The 17696-nt window shown below is 42.4% G+C and overlaps 1 protein-coding gene across 2 annotated transcripts in view; it reads left to right on the forward strand.

The window, feature by feature from the left end:
• Positions 1–17696, forward strand: part of GSDME (gasdermin E) — a 162268-nt gene that overhangs the window by 61312 nt on the left and 83260 nt on the right. For both annotated transcript variants that reach the window (XM_040433634.1, XM_040433635.1), the window contains exon 4: positions 15296–15461. In XM_040433634.1, coding sequence (XP_040289568.1) covers positions 15296–15461 — 166 coding nt within the window. The remainder of the gene's footprint in view (positions 1–15295; positions 15462–17696) is intronic.

Consider the following 17696-nt stretch of genomic DNA (forward strand, 5'->3'; position numbering starts at 1 on the left):
ATCCTCCATTGCTAGATAGATCAAGGATACCATTTCCTTTTTGTTCCAAGCTTCAGGGTCTAGATCCTCTTGAAAACCTCAGAGCTCACTCCACCAGGGCTGTGTCATCTTCCTTTGCCAAGAAAGCTGGTGCTTCATTGGACGAGATATGCAGGGCTGCGACCTGGTCCAATGTGCACACATTTATTAAACATTATAGACCAGGGTGGATTTGATTTAAATCAAACCGATTTAAATCACTAGTCAGTAAGGCTTGATTTAAATCATAGTTTTTTACATAAAGATTCATATTTGGACAATTTTTCTGTTGTACTTAGGAAGGAGAAAAATAATCATTACCTTAACAATAACAATTTAAATAGGATTTATTCAACTGAAACAATAACATTACAGCATGTTATTTGCTTAAACATCCATGTTTGTTAACTAATTTGGCTAAAGAAAATATATATATTTTAAGAAACTTAGACTGTCAGCCCAGCCTACACAAGAAAAGCTTAATAATGTCCTCTGTAGCTCACTCGTCATCTTCATCATCTTCTTTGTTCATAATCTGGAAAAGAAAAACAAGCTTTCCTGCTTTATCGGGACCCAAACGATTTCTCATTTTAGAATGAACGAGTCCAAAGGAAGAGAATATTCTTTCAATGCCCGCAGAAGAAGCTACTGCTGTTAAAAGTGAAATCATTACTTGAACAGTCTCTCTCTAAATCCAAGTGCTTAAGTGACTTCCACCAGTTCACTGGTGTGACTTTCTTTAAAATATCTTAAGCAAACATATATTTCTTGAATGGTTCCCCCTTGGCTTTGAAGTTCATTATAGTTGGCATTACAGATGGATGATTGCTGTATACCCATGTCATAGCTAACTCCTCTTCCTCAGCACTTAAGTTTTGACCCTGATACTGGATATTGACAATATAATATATAATATTCTCAACTCTTTTCATGTTATAAATTCAGTTTTGAGAACTCCAAAATTAAACCAAGCATCTGTGATATCTTGTAGGCAGAGAAACTACCCAGTAATCTTACAAAAACCTCTGGAAGAGCATGACATTGTGAATGGATTAATGGAATTTAACAAAAAATTAAACATAGCCTTATTCTACATAATTTAAAAAAGTAATCTTTATTTCATAATGAAACAACCTTTGGATGGTAATATATTTTCCTCAAAAAGCATTTTATACAAAAAAATCTGATTTAAATCAGAAAAATCTGATTTAAATAAAAAAAATCAGATTTTTTTCGATTTTATTATTTTTATATATATTTTTTCTTTATAAAAACATTGATTTTTATCCACCCTGTTATAGACCTAGATTTGTCTAGGTCTTCCGAGCTGTCTTATGGACGCAAAGTCCTTCAGGCGGTAGCTCCCCCCTAAGTTGTTAATTTTTTTTAGATGGCACATGATTCCCTCCACTTAGGTTAAATTTAATTTAAAGTTTGGTATGAAGTAATACCATATATTTGCATTAGTCTTTATTTTAAGGCTCTCTAGTAATTTTGAAACACTGGGGAATAGTGGTGGGAGGGCACATTTTAACCACTTCACTTCTCTGTTCCTGCACCTACAGAGGTCAGGGGTCAATCTCCTTGTGATGCTGTCATGGTGATTTCAATGAAACAGAATTACCGGTAAGACTAATTCCGAATTTTCCATCTCAGTCTCGTTGGCCAAGATGGGATGAACTACTGGCCAGGAGAGGCAGAGTTACGGAAACAGCTGAGCGGCTGGCACTCTGATTTTTCCATAACTCCCATAGCAATGCATGCAGGCTATGCTGTTTTCATAACTTGGGAGTTATGGAGACAGTGTAACTTGCTACTCTGTTTGCTTAGTTCTTTTGCACTGCCATGAAGTTACGGAAACAGAGGTGTGCCAGCGACTCTGGAATTTTCAGAATTCCAGCTGCTCATGTGACTGAAGCTTAGTCCCATCATGCCATGGAACCAGCAAGATAGGACAATCCCTTAAAGAGGACCTTTCACTAGATTAAAAATATCTAAACTAACTATACAGACATGTAGAGCGGCGCCCAGGGATCCCCCTGCACTTACTATTATACCTGGGCGCCGCTCCGTTCGCCCGGTATAGCCACCGGTATCTTCACATGTTAGGCTCCACCCAGTGGAACCTGCCGGCGTCTCCTTCTCCCATGCTGTAGCGCTGGCCAATCGCAGCGCTCAGCTCATAGCCTGAGAGTTTTTTTTTTTCTCTCAGGCTATGAGCTGAGCACAGCGATTGGCCAGCGCTACAGCATGGGAGAAAGAGACGCCGGCAGGTTCCACTGGGTGGAGCCTAACATGTGAAGATACCGGAGGCTATACCGGGCGAACGGAGCGGCGCCCAGGTATAATAGTAAGTGCAGGGGGATCCCTGGGCGCTGCTCTCCATGTCTGTATACTTGGTTTAGATTTTTTAATCTAGTGAAAGGTCCTCTTTAAAGGGATTGTCTGTGTTTTTTTTTTTTTTTTTTTGCTCCCCAACCAGTTCTGCCCGCACCCCCGTGATCAGCTATGTACAGTCGTGGCCAAAAGTTTTGAGAATGACACAAATATTAGTTTTCACAAAGTTTGCTGCTAAACTGCTTTTAGATCTTTGTTTCAGTTGTTTCTGTGATGTAGTGAAATATAATTACACGCACTTCATACGTTTCAAAGGCTTTTATCGACAATTACATGACATTTATGCAAAGAGTCAGTATTTGCAGTCTCTTTCAGGACCTCTGCAATTCGACTGGGCATGCTCTCAATCAACTTCTGGGCCAATTCCTGACTGATAGCAACCCATTCTTTCATAATCACTTCTTGGAGTTTGTCAGAATTAGTGGGATTTTGTTTGTCCACCCGCCTCTTGAGGATTGACCACAAGTTCTCAATGGGATTAAGATCTGGGGAGTTTCCAGGCCATGGACCCAAAATGTCAATGTTTTGGTCCCCGAGCCACTTAGTTATCACTTTTGCCTTATGGCACGGTGCTCCATCGTGCTGGAAAATGCATTGTTCTTCACCAAACCGTTGTTGTATTGTTGGAAGAAGTTGCTGTTGGAGGGTGTTTTGGTACCATTCTTTATTCATGGCTGTGTTTTTGGGCAAAATTGTGAGTGAGCCCACTCCCTTGGATGAGAAGCAACCCCACACATGAATGGTCTCAGGATGCTTTACTGTTGGCATGACACAGGACTGATGGTAGCACTCACCTTTTCTTCTCCGGACAAGCCTTTTTCCAGATGCCCCAAACAATCGGAAAGAGGCTTCATCGGAGAATATGACTTTGCCCCAGTCCTCAGCAGTCCATTCACCAAACTTTCTGCAGAAGATCAATCTGTCCCTGATGTTTTTTTTGGAGAGAAGTGGCTTCTTTGCTGCCCTTCTTGACTCCAGGCCATCTTCCAAAAGTCTTCGCCTCACTGTGCGTGCAGATGCGCTCACACCTGCCTGCTGCCATTCCTGAGCAAGCTATGCACTGGTGGCACTCCGATCCCGCAGCTGAATCCTTTTTAGGAGACGATCCTGGCGCTTGCTGGACTTTCTTGGACGCCCTGAAGCCTTCTTAACAAGAATTGAACCTCTTTCCTTGAAGTTCTTGATGATCCTATAAATTGTTGATTGAGGTGCAATCTTAGTAGCCACAATATCCTTGCCTGTGAAGCCATTTTTATGCAACGCAATGATGGCTGCACGCGTTTCTTTGCAGGTCACCATGGTTAACAATGGAAGAACAATGATTTCAAGCATCACCCTCCTTTTAACATGTCAAGTCTGCCATTTTAACCCAATCAGCCTGACATAATGATCTCCAGCCTTGTGCTCGTCAACATTCTCACCTGAGTTAACAAGACGATTACTGAAATGATCTCAGCAGGTCCTTTAATGACAGCAATGAAATTCAGTGGAAAGGTTTTTTGGGATTATGTTAATTTTCATGGCAAAGAAGGACTATGTAATTCATCTGATCACTCTTCATAACATTCTGGAGTATATGCAAATTGCTATTATAAAAACTTAAGCAGCAACTTTTCCAATTTCCAATATTTATGTAATTCTCAAAACTTTTGGCCACGACTGTAGATGTGGAGACATTACTTATTAATCTACTGGTTTCAGAATCCAACCAAGAACATCATGGAGTTTGTATGTTCTCCCCATATTTGTGTGGGTTTTCTCTGGGTACTCCGGTTCCCTCCCACACTCCAAAGACCTACTGATATTGGAGCTCACAATCTAAGTTCCCTGAGGATAGTGAGAGATGAAAATGGCTGTACAATGCTGTGGAATATGTCAGTGCTATATAAGTAAGGCTACTTTCACACTCGCGTTTGGTGCGGATCCGTCATGGATCTGTACAAACGCATCCGTTCAGATAATACAACCGTCTGCATCCGTTCAGAATGGATCTGTTTGTATTATCTTTAACATGGCCAAAATGGATCCATCTTGAACACCATTGAAAGTCAATGGGGGATGGATCAGTTTTCTATTGTGCCATATTGTGTCAGTGAAAACGGATCCATCCCCATTGACTTACATTGTGTTTCAGGACGGATCCGTTTGGCTCAGTTTCGTCAGACGTCTGCAAGCAGCGTTTTGGTGTCCACCTCCAAAGGGGAATGGAGACGGAACAGAGCCAAACTGATGCATTCTGAACGGATCCTTATCAATTCAGAATGCATTAAGGGCAAAACTGATCCGTTTTGGACCGCTTGTGAGATCCATGAACGGATCTAACAAACGGAATCCAAAACGCCAGTGTGAAAGTAGCCTAAGTAAAATAAATAAAATAATTCATAGGCTAGTTTCACACTAGTGCTACAATCTGCAGCTGGAGTCCATCGTATCTGGAATAGCCGTATACTACCTTTGCCTGGTGGAGCCCATTGACTATAATAGGATCTGGCCTGTTTCCACCATTAGTGCTGGAATTTGGCCTGACCAAAAAACACTGCTTGCAGTGGTATTTGTCTGGCTTAATGCTGGAAATAATCTGGATCTTTGCCGGGTCCCATTATAGTTGGTGGTACCTGGCGGTGCTCTGGCTATGCCGGATACAATGAACTCGGGCAGGATGTTCCTCTGCGAGAACAGCCTGCTAGAAGATTTTAGCGTTCGTGTGAAATTAGCCTTACGGTCTGTCTCCTATATTAAAAAAGTAAAAATAAACTAAAAAACGCATGAAGGACCATTAAAGGGATTGTGCAGCCATTAATATCGAAGACTTAACTTTAGGATAGGTCATCAATATCTGATCGGCGGGAGTTCGCACCTGGCACCCCTGATGATCAGCTGTTAGAAGAGGAGGCAGTGCTCCATGATCTTCCGCTCTGCTTCCTCTTCGTTACACTGCAATTCATCTCTGAAGCGCAGTCTAATATAAGAACCCTCTTTATTCATGTGAATGGAGCCATAGTTTGTAATTACACTCTGCGCCACCACTACAGGGGAGATGAGATGTAGTGTGATGACGGAGGTGGCACTTGCATGGATCGCCACCTCCTCGTCTCGCAGCTGGTCGGCGGGAGTGCTGGATGTTGATCCCCCATCGATCAGATATCGATGACCTATCCTGAAGATAGGTCATCAATATTAATGGCTGCAAGATAACTGAGTATCTGGCTTGGACTACTTCATGAGGAATTCTATAACAAAGTGTTGTTAGATTTGCTTCCAACAATAGAGTTGGACCGTAGTGGGGGAATAAAGCTCCCTGCAGAGTATAGGCGTTATTGCAGCCTGGCCCCCATGGCCATTACAGCAGTTGTATCAATGCATGTAAGGCTACTTTCACACCTGCGTTAGGTGCGGATCTGTCTGGTATCTGCACAGACGGATCCGCACCTATAATGCAAACGCTTGTATCCGTTCAGAACGGATCCGTTTTGCATTATTCTTTAAAAAAAAAAGTCTAAGTCAAAATGGATCCGTCCTGACTTACATTGAAAGTCAATGGGGGACGGATCCGTTTTCAACTGTACCATATTGTGTCAGTGAAAACAGATCCGTCCCCATTGACTTGCATTGTTAGTCAGGACGGATCCGTTTGGCTCTGCATTGCCAGACGGACACCAAAACGCTGCAAGCAGCGTTTTGGTGTCCACCTCCAGAGCGGAATGGAGACTGAACGGAGGCAAACTGATGCATTCTGAGCGGATCCTTATCCATTCAGAATGCATTGGGGCTGAACTGATCCGTTTTGAACAGTTTGTGAGATCCCTGAAACGGATCTCGCAAACGGAATTCAAAACGCCAGTGTGAAAGTAGCCTAATCCTGGTGACGCAGTCTATTGCTTTATTTATTTTTAACCGAATATTTCCCATATATTAATATATCAGGGAATAATCAGTGGCAGGATCGGCATCTCTGGGGCCCCAGCCCTGTGCTAAGCTAGGTCCCCTTCAGCCCGCTAAGCCCGTTTGTAAGCTTAGCATTGCCCTCTGTACAGGTCGCATGTCAACCCCGGTGGTGGTGTTATCACTTCCCTATCACTGCTTGGTTCGTATGCAAGCACACGACTATCTAAGCCCTGCCGTCTTCTGCTTCATAAGGGATTACTAATGTGTTTGTCACAGTAAATTTTTAACATGTTTGGACACTGCTTCCTGGAAATACGCCCAGCATAAATATTAGTCTGTTGTCACTGTGTGGGCACAAGCCATATGTCGCCAGCAACTGCTCCGCTGAACATCCCTCATTGTGGACAGCAAATAATTGAAAGATTTCTATTTTTACGGTGTTTGGTGATAGGATTACGTGTGGCTAGTTGTATGCTCAATAACAATATCCAGTGATTTTTACATAATAATTCTTAGAATTATATGTTAAAAGCCTGCAATAATAATTAAAATGATATGAAAGGGATGGATCTTCTGCTGTACTGTTCTGGAGAACATCTGTTGTGCAGCTGGAGGGACACAAGTTGTAAGCATTGGTTATGTATCGTAGTAAGCAGTATGCTTCTGAGCTCCCCCTAGTGGTGGCTGTAGTCAGCAATTTCTTATATTTTTTAATCAATACAGGATTTGGAGCTCCTAATCAGAGAATATATCTGGAATATCTGATTTATTGCACCAGTGCTCTTCATTAAAAATGTTTGTATACAACCACTAGAGCCAGTATATGTGCCAGGGTACTGTACTATGAGCACTTGCATTTTATACATTGGGGAGGGAACCGTATCTATAAGGTTGGGTTGGTGAAGTGAGACTATGAATGTCTCTGATCATTTGGAATCTAATTGGGTCTGATAAAATTATCCTGACCAATGTATATTTGTCTTAACTGTTTATTGGAGACCTTGTCTAATTCTGTCTGAAATGAAACTGGTGTGGAAAAGTTTGTGGAAGGCTTTGTCCATTTTATCTGATAGACTGGACAAAGAAGACCTGTGTACACAGTATTGTCCTATGTATTTGATGTGTATCTGAACAAGGACTTGCTTGGAAATGGTGTGGACAAGAGAGTTAGCATTATCTGCATAGTTTGTCTTGGGATTCTTAATTATTGTGGATCTAAGAAGGTCTGAAATAATAACAGAAGAATGAGATATGCACAGTGGCCATTATGGATTGCATAAGCAGGCTACATTCCATTAGGGGCTGAAAGCTCTTTGTTTAAAACTGCTTAGGCTACTTTCACACCTGCGTTCAGGTGTCCGCTCGTGAGCTCCGTTTGAAGGGGCTCACGAGCGGTCCTGAACGCAGCCGTCCGGCCCCAATGCATTCTCAGTGGACGCGGATCCGCTGAGAATGCATCCGCCAGCCAGCGCTCAGCCTCCGCTCCGCTCAGTGAGCGGACACCTGAACGCTGCTTGCAGCGTTCGGGTGTCCGCCTGGCCGTGCGGAGGCGAGCGGATCCGTCCAGACTTATAATGGAAGTCAATGGGGACGGATCCGCTTGAAGATGACACCATATGGCTCAATCTTCAAGTGGATCCGTTCCCCATTGACTTTCAATGTAAAGTCTGAACGGATCCGCTCAGGCTACTTTCAGACTTTTCTAAGTAATAATGCAGACGGATCCGTTCTGAACGGATGCAAACGTCTGCATTATCGGAGCATTATCGATGAAACATCAGACGGATCCGCTCCGAACGCTAGTGTGAAAGTAGCCTTAAAAGCTGGACCTTTTCAGTTAAAAAGTCGGAGTTCATTTATAAGGCCTCATGCACACGACCGTTGTGTGTTTTGCGGTCCGCAAATTGAGAATCCGCAAAACACGGCGTCCGTGTGTGTTCCGCAATTTGCGGAACGGCACAGACAGCCATTGATATAACTGCCTATTCTTGTCCGCAAAACGGACAAGAATAGGACAGGTTATATCTTTTACGGAGCAATGGATGTGGACAGCACACGGAGTGCTGTCTGCATCTTTTGCGTCTCCATTGATGTGAATGGGTCGGCATCCAAGCCGCAAAAACTGTGGCTCGGATGTGGACCAAAACAACAGTCATGTGCATGAGGCCTAAGATAGATGTACCCGCATAGAAAATAGTTGTTTCCAATTGATTCTCTGATTGCTTTCACTGAAACTGGCTCCCCAGCTGATGTGTGCTGCTGTCAGATTGGTGATGCAAGTACCTTCATCCTGCATGTAGTCAGATGAAGTGTGGTGGTAGCGTATTGTATCTAACCCTTATTTGTTGTAGGTTTTCTATTCTGTATTTATCTATTTGCCTCATTATCCCTATTCCCTCAATACATTTACTTCATTAAAGTAGCTTGTATAGTCACTCTTTAAGGCTACTTTCACATTAGCGTTTTTTGCGGATCTGTCATGGATCTGCAAAAAGGCTTCCGTTATCTTAATACAACCGCATGTGTCCGTCATGAATGGATCTGGTTGTATTATGTCTTCTATAGCCATGACCATTTGTGCCAGAGAAAACTGATCCGTCCCCATTGACTTACATTGTCTGCCAGGACGGATCCATCTTGCTCCGCACCACACCGTGGACAGAAAAACGCTGCTACGCGATGGGAGTGCAACCGAACGGAACAAAATGCATTTTGGTGCACTCCGTTTCGTTTCGTTCTGTTCAGTTTAGTTCCCATTGACAATGAATGGGGACAAAAGTGAAGCGTTTTCCTCCCGCTATTGAGATCCTATGATGGATCTCAATAGCGGAATTGAAAACGCTAATGTGAAAGTAGCCTTAAGTGTAACTGGCATGTTTTCATAAAAAAATAATACATTTTAGCATGTTACTGCTGGTGCAGCATTATGCATAAAGCAATCTTTAGTTTCTTCACGTACCATTGTTTTTTTTCTTGAGTTTTTCCCTTAGGGTACTTTCACACTAGTGTTAGAGGAATCCGGCAGGCAGTTCTGTTGCCGGAACTGCCTGCTGGATCCAGAAATCCACGTGCAAACGGATACCATTTGTTTCCAGATCCGTTTGACAAATGCATTGAAATACCGGATCTGTCTCTCTGATGTCATCCAGAAAAAACTGATCTGGTATTTATTTTTTTAAAATTTTAAAGGTCTGCGCATGCACAGACCGGAACACCGAATCCTTTTTTGGCTAGAGGAATTTTGGCTAGAGAAAATACCGCAGCATGCTGCAGTATTTTCTCTGGCCAAATAGCGTAAAAGTGACTGAACTGAAGACATTCTGATGCATACTGAACGGATTGCTTTCCATTCAGAATGCATTAGGACAAAACTGAAGTGTTTTTTTCCAGAAAACTCAATACCGGAAAACTTTAACTCTAGTGTGATAGTGCCCTTAGTTATGTCCTCTGCCAGTTCTCTGAGGCCAAAACTGCTTTCCCTCACTTCCCACACACACTTGCTGTAGCTAGCAGCTTCCTGCCAGCAAATCATATTGGATTACTGAGAGACCCGCCTCCTCACTCAGCATTCGGCTTTAGGGTGGAGGACCGCCCCTCTGTCTTCTGTTTATACTAAAAGGAAGACGGACAAGCCCTAGCAATTGTCTTTTAAGAGACCAGTGGAAAGGGACAAGGGACATTAATGAAAGCTGTTATTATAATGTAATTACAGATCTTTTGACAATCATTGACTGTTTATTACAGCTAGGCATGTATACCTGAGTTAGTCTATCAAATAGAAAAAAGAGTATCTGACCCTGAAGTGGTGTATTTGTTAGCAATACAGTTGGTTTTCTTATGACTGAAGCAGCTGAAAGAAGAGAATGGGCATCAGATAGCAGTGTTTCTGTGTGTTTTAACCCCTTAGTGACCAAGCCTGTTTGGGCCTTTATGACCAAGCGTTTTTCTTCCTTTTTTCATGGTCTCGTTCCAAGAGCTATAACTTTTTTATTTTTTCGTCTATATAGCTTTATGAAGGCTTGTTTTTACGGGACAAGTTTGTAGTTTTTAATGGCGCCATTTTGGGGTACACATAACTTTCTGATTAACTTTTATTAACTCTTTCTTCGAGGGAGATGGGGGAAAAATAGCAATACTGCCACAGCGTTTTTACAGCGTTATAAATTTTACGGCGTTCATTTTTCCGTACAAATAACATAATATCTTTATTCTCTGGGTCAGTACGATTACAGTGTTACTAAATACTAATAATTTTTATTACGTTTTACTACTTTTTTTGCAATTAAACCCCTTTTATTAACCAAAAAAATGATTTTGCATTGCCACTTAACAAGACCCATAACTTTTTAATTTTTTTTTCTATGGAGTTGTGTGAGGGCTTGATTTTTGAGGGACGACTTGTATTTTTCATTGGTATCATTTAGGAGTAAATGCCGCTTTTTGATCGCTTGTTATTACGTTTTTTTTCGGTGGAAACTAAGAATAAATTAGAAATTCTGTCTTTTTTTTAAATTAATTTTTACGGCGTTCACCATAGGGGATAATTAATGTAATATTTATGTAGTCCGGGTCGTTACGGACGCGGCAATACCAAACATATGGGGGATATTTTCTTTTTGAAATTTTTTTCATTGAAAAGCGTATTTTCAATGGAATAAAAGCATATTTTTTTTATATTTTATGGAATTTATTTTATAAATGTGTATTTTTTTTTTTTTTTTTACTATTTTCTTTTACTACTTAATAGTCCCACAAGGGGACTCTAATATACAGTATTTTGATTGCTTTTAAAATGTAATGCATTATCTCTATAATGCATTACATTTCAATAGCAATGCTATTCAAACATTGACCAGCAGGCTGCGCCAGAGAGGCACAGCCTGCTGGAGATAACTGAAGACAGGCTCGGGGCCCTGATCGGAAGCAAAGTAAGCTTCCCAACACATCAGCACCCCGCGATCGCATTTTCGGGGTGCTGATGGGAGACAGAGGGAGTCTGCTCCCTCTGTCACCACTTTACATGCAGCGGGCGCCATTGCGCCCGGCATGTAAAGGGTTAAACAGCCCGGATCGGCACTCCTGCCAGTCAGAGCTGTTAGTCATGTGAGAGCCGAGTCCGCGCACCCCGCTGCACGGGGGAGCCATGCAGCGCTTAGACTGGGCCGCCGTAAAAACGCGGCGGCCCAGCCTATGGCCTCTTAGTGACCGTTGTAAAAAGGCGTATGGGTGGTCACTAAGGGGTTAAAGGACGGGGCTTGTAGAGCTATGGGATGGCTTGCATTCAGAACTGCATGTGTGGAAGAGATGGCGGTGGAGGAAATTGTAAGTATGTGTTATAAATAGGGACATTGCTGTCATGAACCAGCAGGTGTAAACCCACTGTGCCACATGACCAACCTCCTATAAGAGCTCGTTCACACGACCGTATGGCTTTTTTCGTGTTTTGCGGGCCTTTTTTAATTGATCCGTTTTTTGTTTCAGTAGTGTTTCCGGTTCTATTCCGTTTTTCCGTATGGCATATACAGTATACAGTAATTATATAGAAAAAATTGGCCTGGGCATAAAATTTTCAATAGATGGTTCAGCAAAAACGGAACGGATACGGAAGACATGCGGAGTACATTCCATATGTGTTCAGTTTTTTTTTTTTGCGGACCCATTGACTTGAATGGAGCCACGGAACGTGATTTGCGAGGAATAATAGGACATGTTCTATCCTTGAATGGAAATACGGAAACGGAATGCATACGGAGTACATTCCGTTTTTTTTGCGGAACCATTGAAATGAATAGTTCCGTATATGGAACTCAAAAAACGGCCCGTATACGGAACGTAAAAAACGTTTGTGTGAACAAGCCCTAAGGGCTTTGTCTAAGTGAACCCCTTGCTCTTCACAGTACTCCATTGGTGGGCATAGGTCCCTATCTCTAGAGGTGGATTGGCTCACAAAGCAGGTGGACCAGGGGGTAGCAGAGTAAGGTACCAAAGGTACAGTCGTAACCAGGAGCAACAATACAGGACCGAAGGGTGAGGCAGAGGCGAAGTCATACAAGCAGTGGCTCAGGTACAGGTCAGACAATCCGGGCCAGCAACAGGAGAGACGAGGGAGGACCGATAAGGATCAGACAGGAAGTGAAGTCTAGAATCCAAGCACAGGTCAGAAATGCAGGATCACAAGAACAAACATCAGCCTTTGCAGGACACAAGGACCTTTGACACCCAGGCACCTGGGAAGGGGGCTGGACTACTTACTTAGGTGCAGGAAGGCTGAGATTGGTCACATGTGCAAAACCCTAAAATCACAGGAAGTGATGCATTATTGGACAATAAAATGAATATCCATCCTAAATGTATTGTGGTATATTTCAAGGCAAAGGTGGAATTCTGATACCCCTGCTTTAGAGTTTCGCAGCCCCCGGATTTAAGCACTGAAACGTTAGTTAAAGGGGTTCTTTCATAAAAAAAAAACCTTTTTATCAATTCCTTTAGCTCCTATTCCTTCTTGGATAGTGGTGTGTGTTTTTTTAATTTAAAAAATTCACCTCATTTGCGGTTTTCTCCTTTCCCCCATGATTGAATCCTACTTCTTGCTTTGTCAGGTGACTGCTATTCCATCAGTGAGATGTGTCCTGACATCAGAAGGACATGTGACACTAACCACGCCCCTTTGTTCTTACCAGTAACGCTTCTTACGTTACAAGGCACCGAAACAGGACATAATCAGCAGCAACTGCGAATTGAAACTGATTTGCCACAGGGTACAATAGTAGACTAATAACTTTTAGAATAAGGCAGATTTGATAAATGGTTGTATTTGGGGAAAGTGATATAACAGTGATATCTGTTGAGTGGGAACATTTGTATTATGGGCACAACCCCTTTTAAATGTAAAGCCCTGTTCTCACTGTATTTGCAGTGTACATCAGAGTTATATGTTGGGAAATACTGCCAGTTTATACCTCTGTGAGAAGCCTCCCGCATGAGCTGCTGCTATTGTATAGGCTCCCATGTTTAAAATTGAAAATATATGCTGAGCGGTATTCATTAAATTTTTTTTATTTTTTTTACTGGGTGCCTGTATGGCTCATATATAGCTCAATTGATGACAATATACCACACAGATAAAGAGAGGTTTACTGAACTATACTGACCCAGTAAATGGCAGAATGGCATCTGTTGGATGAATGGGGCCCTATAAGGGCGTTTATCTTAGGTGATTGACACCGTAGACATAATGTAAAGGAGGTTTTTATGACGGTATGCCATTGCTTCCGATTGTCCACCAGATGGCGGTAAGTGCCTAACTTCCCATATTATGGATTTGACATTGCTTGCATTTCTTTTTGTACTGCATTCACTATGGTGAAACCCAGTGTAGATTGTATTGATTATTTTTTATTTTTTTTTGTACTATTCTCCCTGGGAATATTAAAAATACTACTGCAAATCTTGTTTACAGCAGGTTAACGTTTTACGACTCGATGTTAGAAAGTATAGAGTATTGCTGTAAAAATGTCATACAAGTCCCATACTGCTGCATTTCCTCATCCAAAAATTTCTCCCCCCCCCCCCCCCCGTAAAACACAAGTCTGTAGTTATTTTTTGCATTTGATTTGATCCGTATATAACCCAATTATCTATATAATATATGCAACATGCTCTTGTGTTCATCGTGTAGTACCTCCTGTTTACCAGAAGAGGGAGCTAAAGTTTGTCATTAATTTTCTGTAGTTTGTCTTGTGATCATTATTAATGCTTCTTTATAATTAAATTAGCAAGTAAAATAACAGCGCCGTCTCACCTCTAAAATACATGCACACGACCAGTCCGTATTTCAGTCCGCAAACAATGGGTCTGCAAAATACAGATACCTTTCATTCTGTTTCTTGTCACTCCCATCAATAGGGCTATTCTCATCCACAAATGGACCAGAATTGGATATGTGCTGTAATTTGCAGAACAGAAAAACGGATCCATAAAAACATGTGCATGGCCCCCTAGAAATGAATGGGTCAGCGTGCTGTCTGCAAGAAATGAGATGAAAATTTCAGTTCTGAGCATGAGGCCCTATGGACATTTTCTGACACTGCTACAGCAATTCCTGAAAACGTCTCATGGTCATGCTGAATATTATTTAAAGAACAGTGTCCATTCCCAAGCAGACTACAGGCACATGCTAGATATTGAGCTGCTTTTTATGTAAAATGAATGAAAAGGTTAAAACTTGTAGTTTGTAATTGAGGTGAGGCCTGGTCAACTACCTGGGGAAGATCAATGCTGTAATCGGTTCCTGTGCTTCAATGCAATCAGTAATAGGCCCCCATGTATCACAGGACATTATGGGTACGACCACACGGCACGGTTGAGATCTGGTCAGGTCGCAGCCAGTTAGGCCGCATTGTCCTGATATTTAACAAATGAAGACTGTATAGGCGATCTTTGGGCTGGGTTCAGACCTGAGCGTTTTACAGCACATTCCTACAATCTGTAAAACGCTCAACAGGCAAAAAACAATGTTTCCCTATGGGCATGGTTCTCACCTGAGCGTTTTACAGCGTGTACGAACGCACTGTAAAATGCCCTACGCCTCAAGAAGTACAGGAGCTTCTTTGGGGCATATTGTCGCGCGTTCCTGCCCATAGACTTCAGCGGGAACGCGCCTAAACGGGCGTTTGCTTGTTTCCGCCCATTAAAAACGCCTGTAAAAAGCGCATATCGAATACGCTCAGGTCTGAACCCAGCCTAATTCTTAATGGCCGTGCAGCACCTTCAATACCGCACGGCCATTAAGAATTAATTAGTTAAATATCAGACACAGCCAGATAGCTCTTGACCACAGCTGGCCATAACCTGACCGGATCACGACCAGGCCGTGTGGTCGTACCCTACTAGTTTCTGATCTCTTCATTTGCCCGCTCAGACTCCAGGGCTGTAACTTCTCCCCTTCCCCTATGTTTATACCCCTGGCTTTAATCTACTTTATTCTTGATTCCAGGAAAATAAACTTGCACCATCCCTTCATACAGCAGCTGCACGAGAACAAGAGCGATATACTGTGTGTCCTGAAAGAGAAGATCGTCACCACTCAGAAATGTGTCATTTCTCAACAGACACAAATGGAGGAGACGTGTAGACTTGGCGCTAAAGGGAAAACAGTGAAGGTAAGTGGGACTGGAACATGCTGAGCTTTTTGCGAGACTTGTGTTCATATTAGATTGCACAGAGGAGATGATTGTTCCTGAAATGTTGTGCCAGGCGGATCTGTGGGTGAAACAGAATTTGGACTAGTAAATGGTTTGCGGTTCAGAGGGCTGATTCACAGATGGTTTGTAGAAAAGTACTGAGTCCCCTAAATGCGTTCACATAGAGAAGTCTATTCTGTCTGTAAATGGCATCTGCAGTAGTGCAGGCAAGGTTCATGCTGGAAATCGTGGCTTTGCATGAGGCTAAGGGATTTATCTGATTTATTTTTCCACTAAAAATTCTCTCTGTATTCTCTTAGATGATCCTCTAAACTGCAAAAGTATCTGACTTATGCCTCATGCACTTGCCTGTATTACAGATCTGACATATTTTCTCTTCTGACTCTAAAGAGGAGTCAGAAGAGAAAAATTTCCTTGTGGATTCATTGCTCTGCTGCATGCTGTATTACACAAGTATTCTCCCTCCCTCCACTCTCTCTGTGGAAGCTTTAGGGTCCATTCACACTTCCGCAAAACGGGTCCGAATCCGTTCCGCAATTTTGCAGAACAGGTGCGGACCCATTCATTTTCAATGGGGCCGGAATGTGCTGTCCGCACTTTTAGTTCCGCAAAAAAAATAGAACCTGTCCTATTGTCCCCAATTGCGGACAAGAAAAGACATTTTCTATGAGAGTGCCTGCGATGTGCGTTTCGCAAAATGCGGAACGCACATTGCTGGTGTCCGTGTTTTGAGGTTCCGCAAAACACATACGAACGTGTGAATGGACCCTTAAAGGGGTATCCCAGTTAGAATGTGTTATTCCCTATCCCCTGGGACTCCCACCAATCATAACGGGGGTCCAACTGCCCTATCTGAATAGAGCATCATGTTGAGTAAGCGCGCTGCTGCTCTCCATTTTTGTGTGCTGCCACTCCGGAGTACAGTGCTTGGGCACTACTATAGAGAATGAATGCACATGTCTGAGCTGCCGCTCCATGAAGATGGGACATGGGACCCCCGTTGTCCTTGGGTACCACTGTTCAGACCCCCACTGATAGGGGATACCTTTTTGTTGTTATAACCAGAATACCTCTTTAAGGGGACCTGCACACGTTGCAGATTACGCTGTGTTTTTTCCATTAGCATCTTCGTGCAGAAAAACTGTAGCATAGTACAGTACCAACAAAGTGAATAAGATTTTACAAATCTCATGTACACTTTGCTTTTTTACCTCCGTGCAAAAATGGGCCTGCCATGTGGATTTTCATATCCGCAGCATGTCAATTGTTTGTGCAATTCCACAGCTTATGTAGAGTGGCTTTCCCCATAGACTTGGGGTTGTTAACATAAGCAGAAAATACCATACCAAAAACCTAAAAAAATTAAAATAAATCACCAAAACTACAATAAATGGTGCGGTTTTATGTGCATTATTTTATTTGTTTTTTGTGCGGATTTCATGTCTATTTTCTGCATGCAAATCTGCACAGTGTGCAACCACCCTAAGGCCACGTGCGAGAAAAAACAGTGTAGTACAGTACTGGCAAAGTGTATGAGATTACACAACTCTCATGTACAGTCGTGGCCAAAAGTTTTGAGAATGGCACAAATATTAGTTTTCACAAAGTTTGCTGCTAAACTGCTTTTAGATCTTTGTTTCAGTTGTTTCTGTGATGTAGTGAAATATAATTACACGCACTTCATACGTTTCAAAGGCTTTTATCGACAATTACATGACATTTATGCAAAGAGTCAGTATTTGCAGTGTTGGCTCTTCTTTTTCAGGACCTCTGCAATTTGACTGGGCATGGTCTCAATCAACTTCTGGGCCAATTCCTGACTGATAGCAACCCATTCTTTCATAATCACTTCTTGGAGTTTGTCAGAATTAGTGGGTTTTTGTTTGTCCACCTGCCTCTTGAGGATTGACCACAAGTTCTAAATGGGATTAAGATCTGGGGAGTTTCCAGGCCATGGACCCAAAATGTCAACGTTTTGGTCCCCGAGTCACTTAGTTATCACTTTTGCCTTATGGCACGGTGCTCCATCGTGCTGGAAAATGCATTGTTCTTCACCAAACTGTTGTTGGATTGTTGGAAGAAGTTGCTGTTGGAGGGTGTTTTGGTACCATTCTTTATTCATGGCTGTGTTTTTGGGCAAAATTGTGAGTGAGCCCACTCCCTTGGATGAGAAGCAACCCCACACAGGAATGG

This window comes from Bufo bufo, chromosome 5, assembly GCF_905171765.1.
Source record: "Bufo bufo chromosome 5, aBufBuf1.1, whole genome shotgun sequence".
NCBI classification, from domain to species: Eukaryota; Metazoa; Chordata; class Amphibia; order Anura; family Bufonidae; genus Bufo; species Bufo bufo.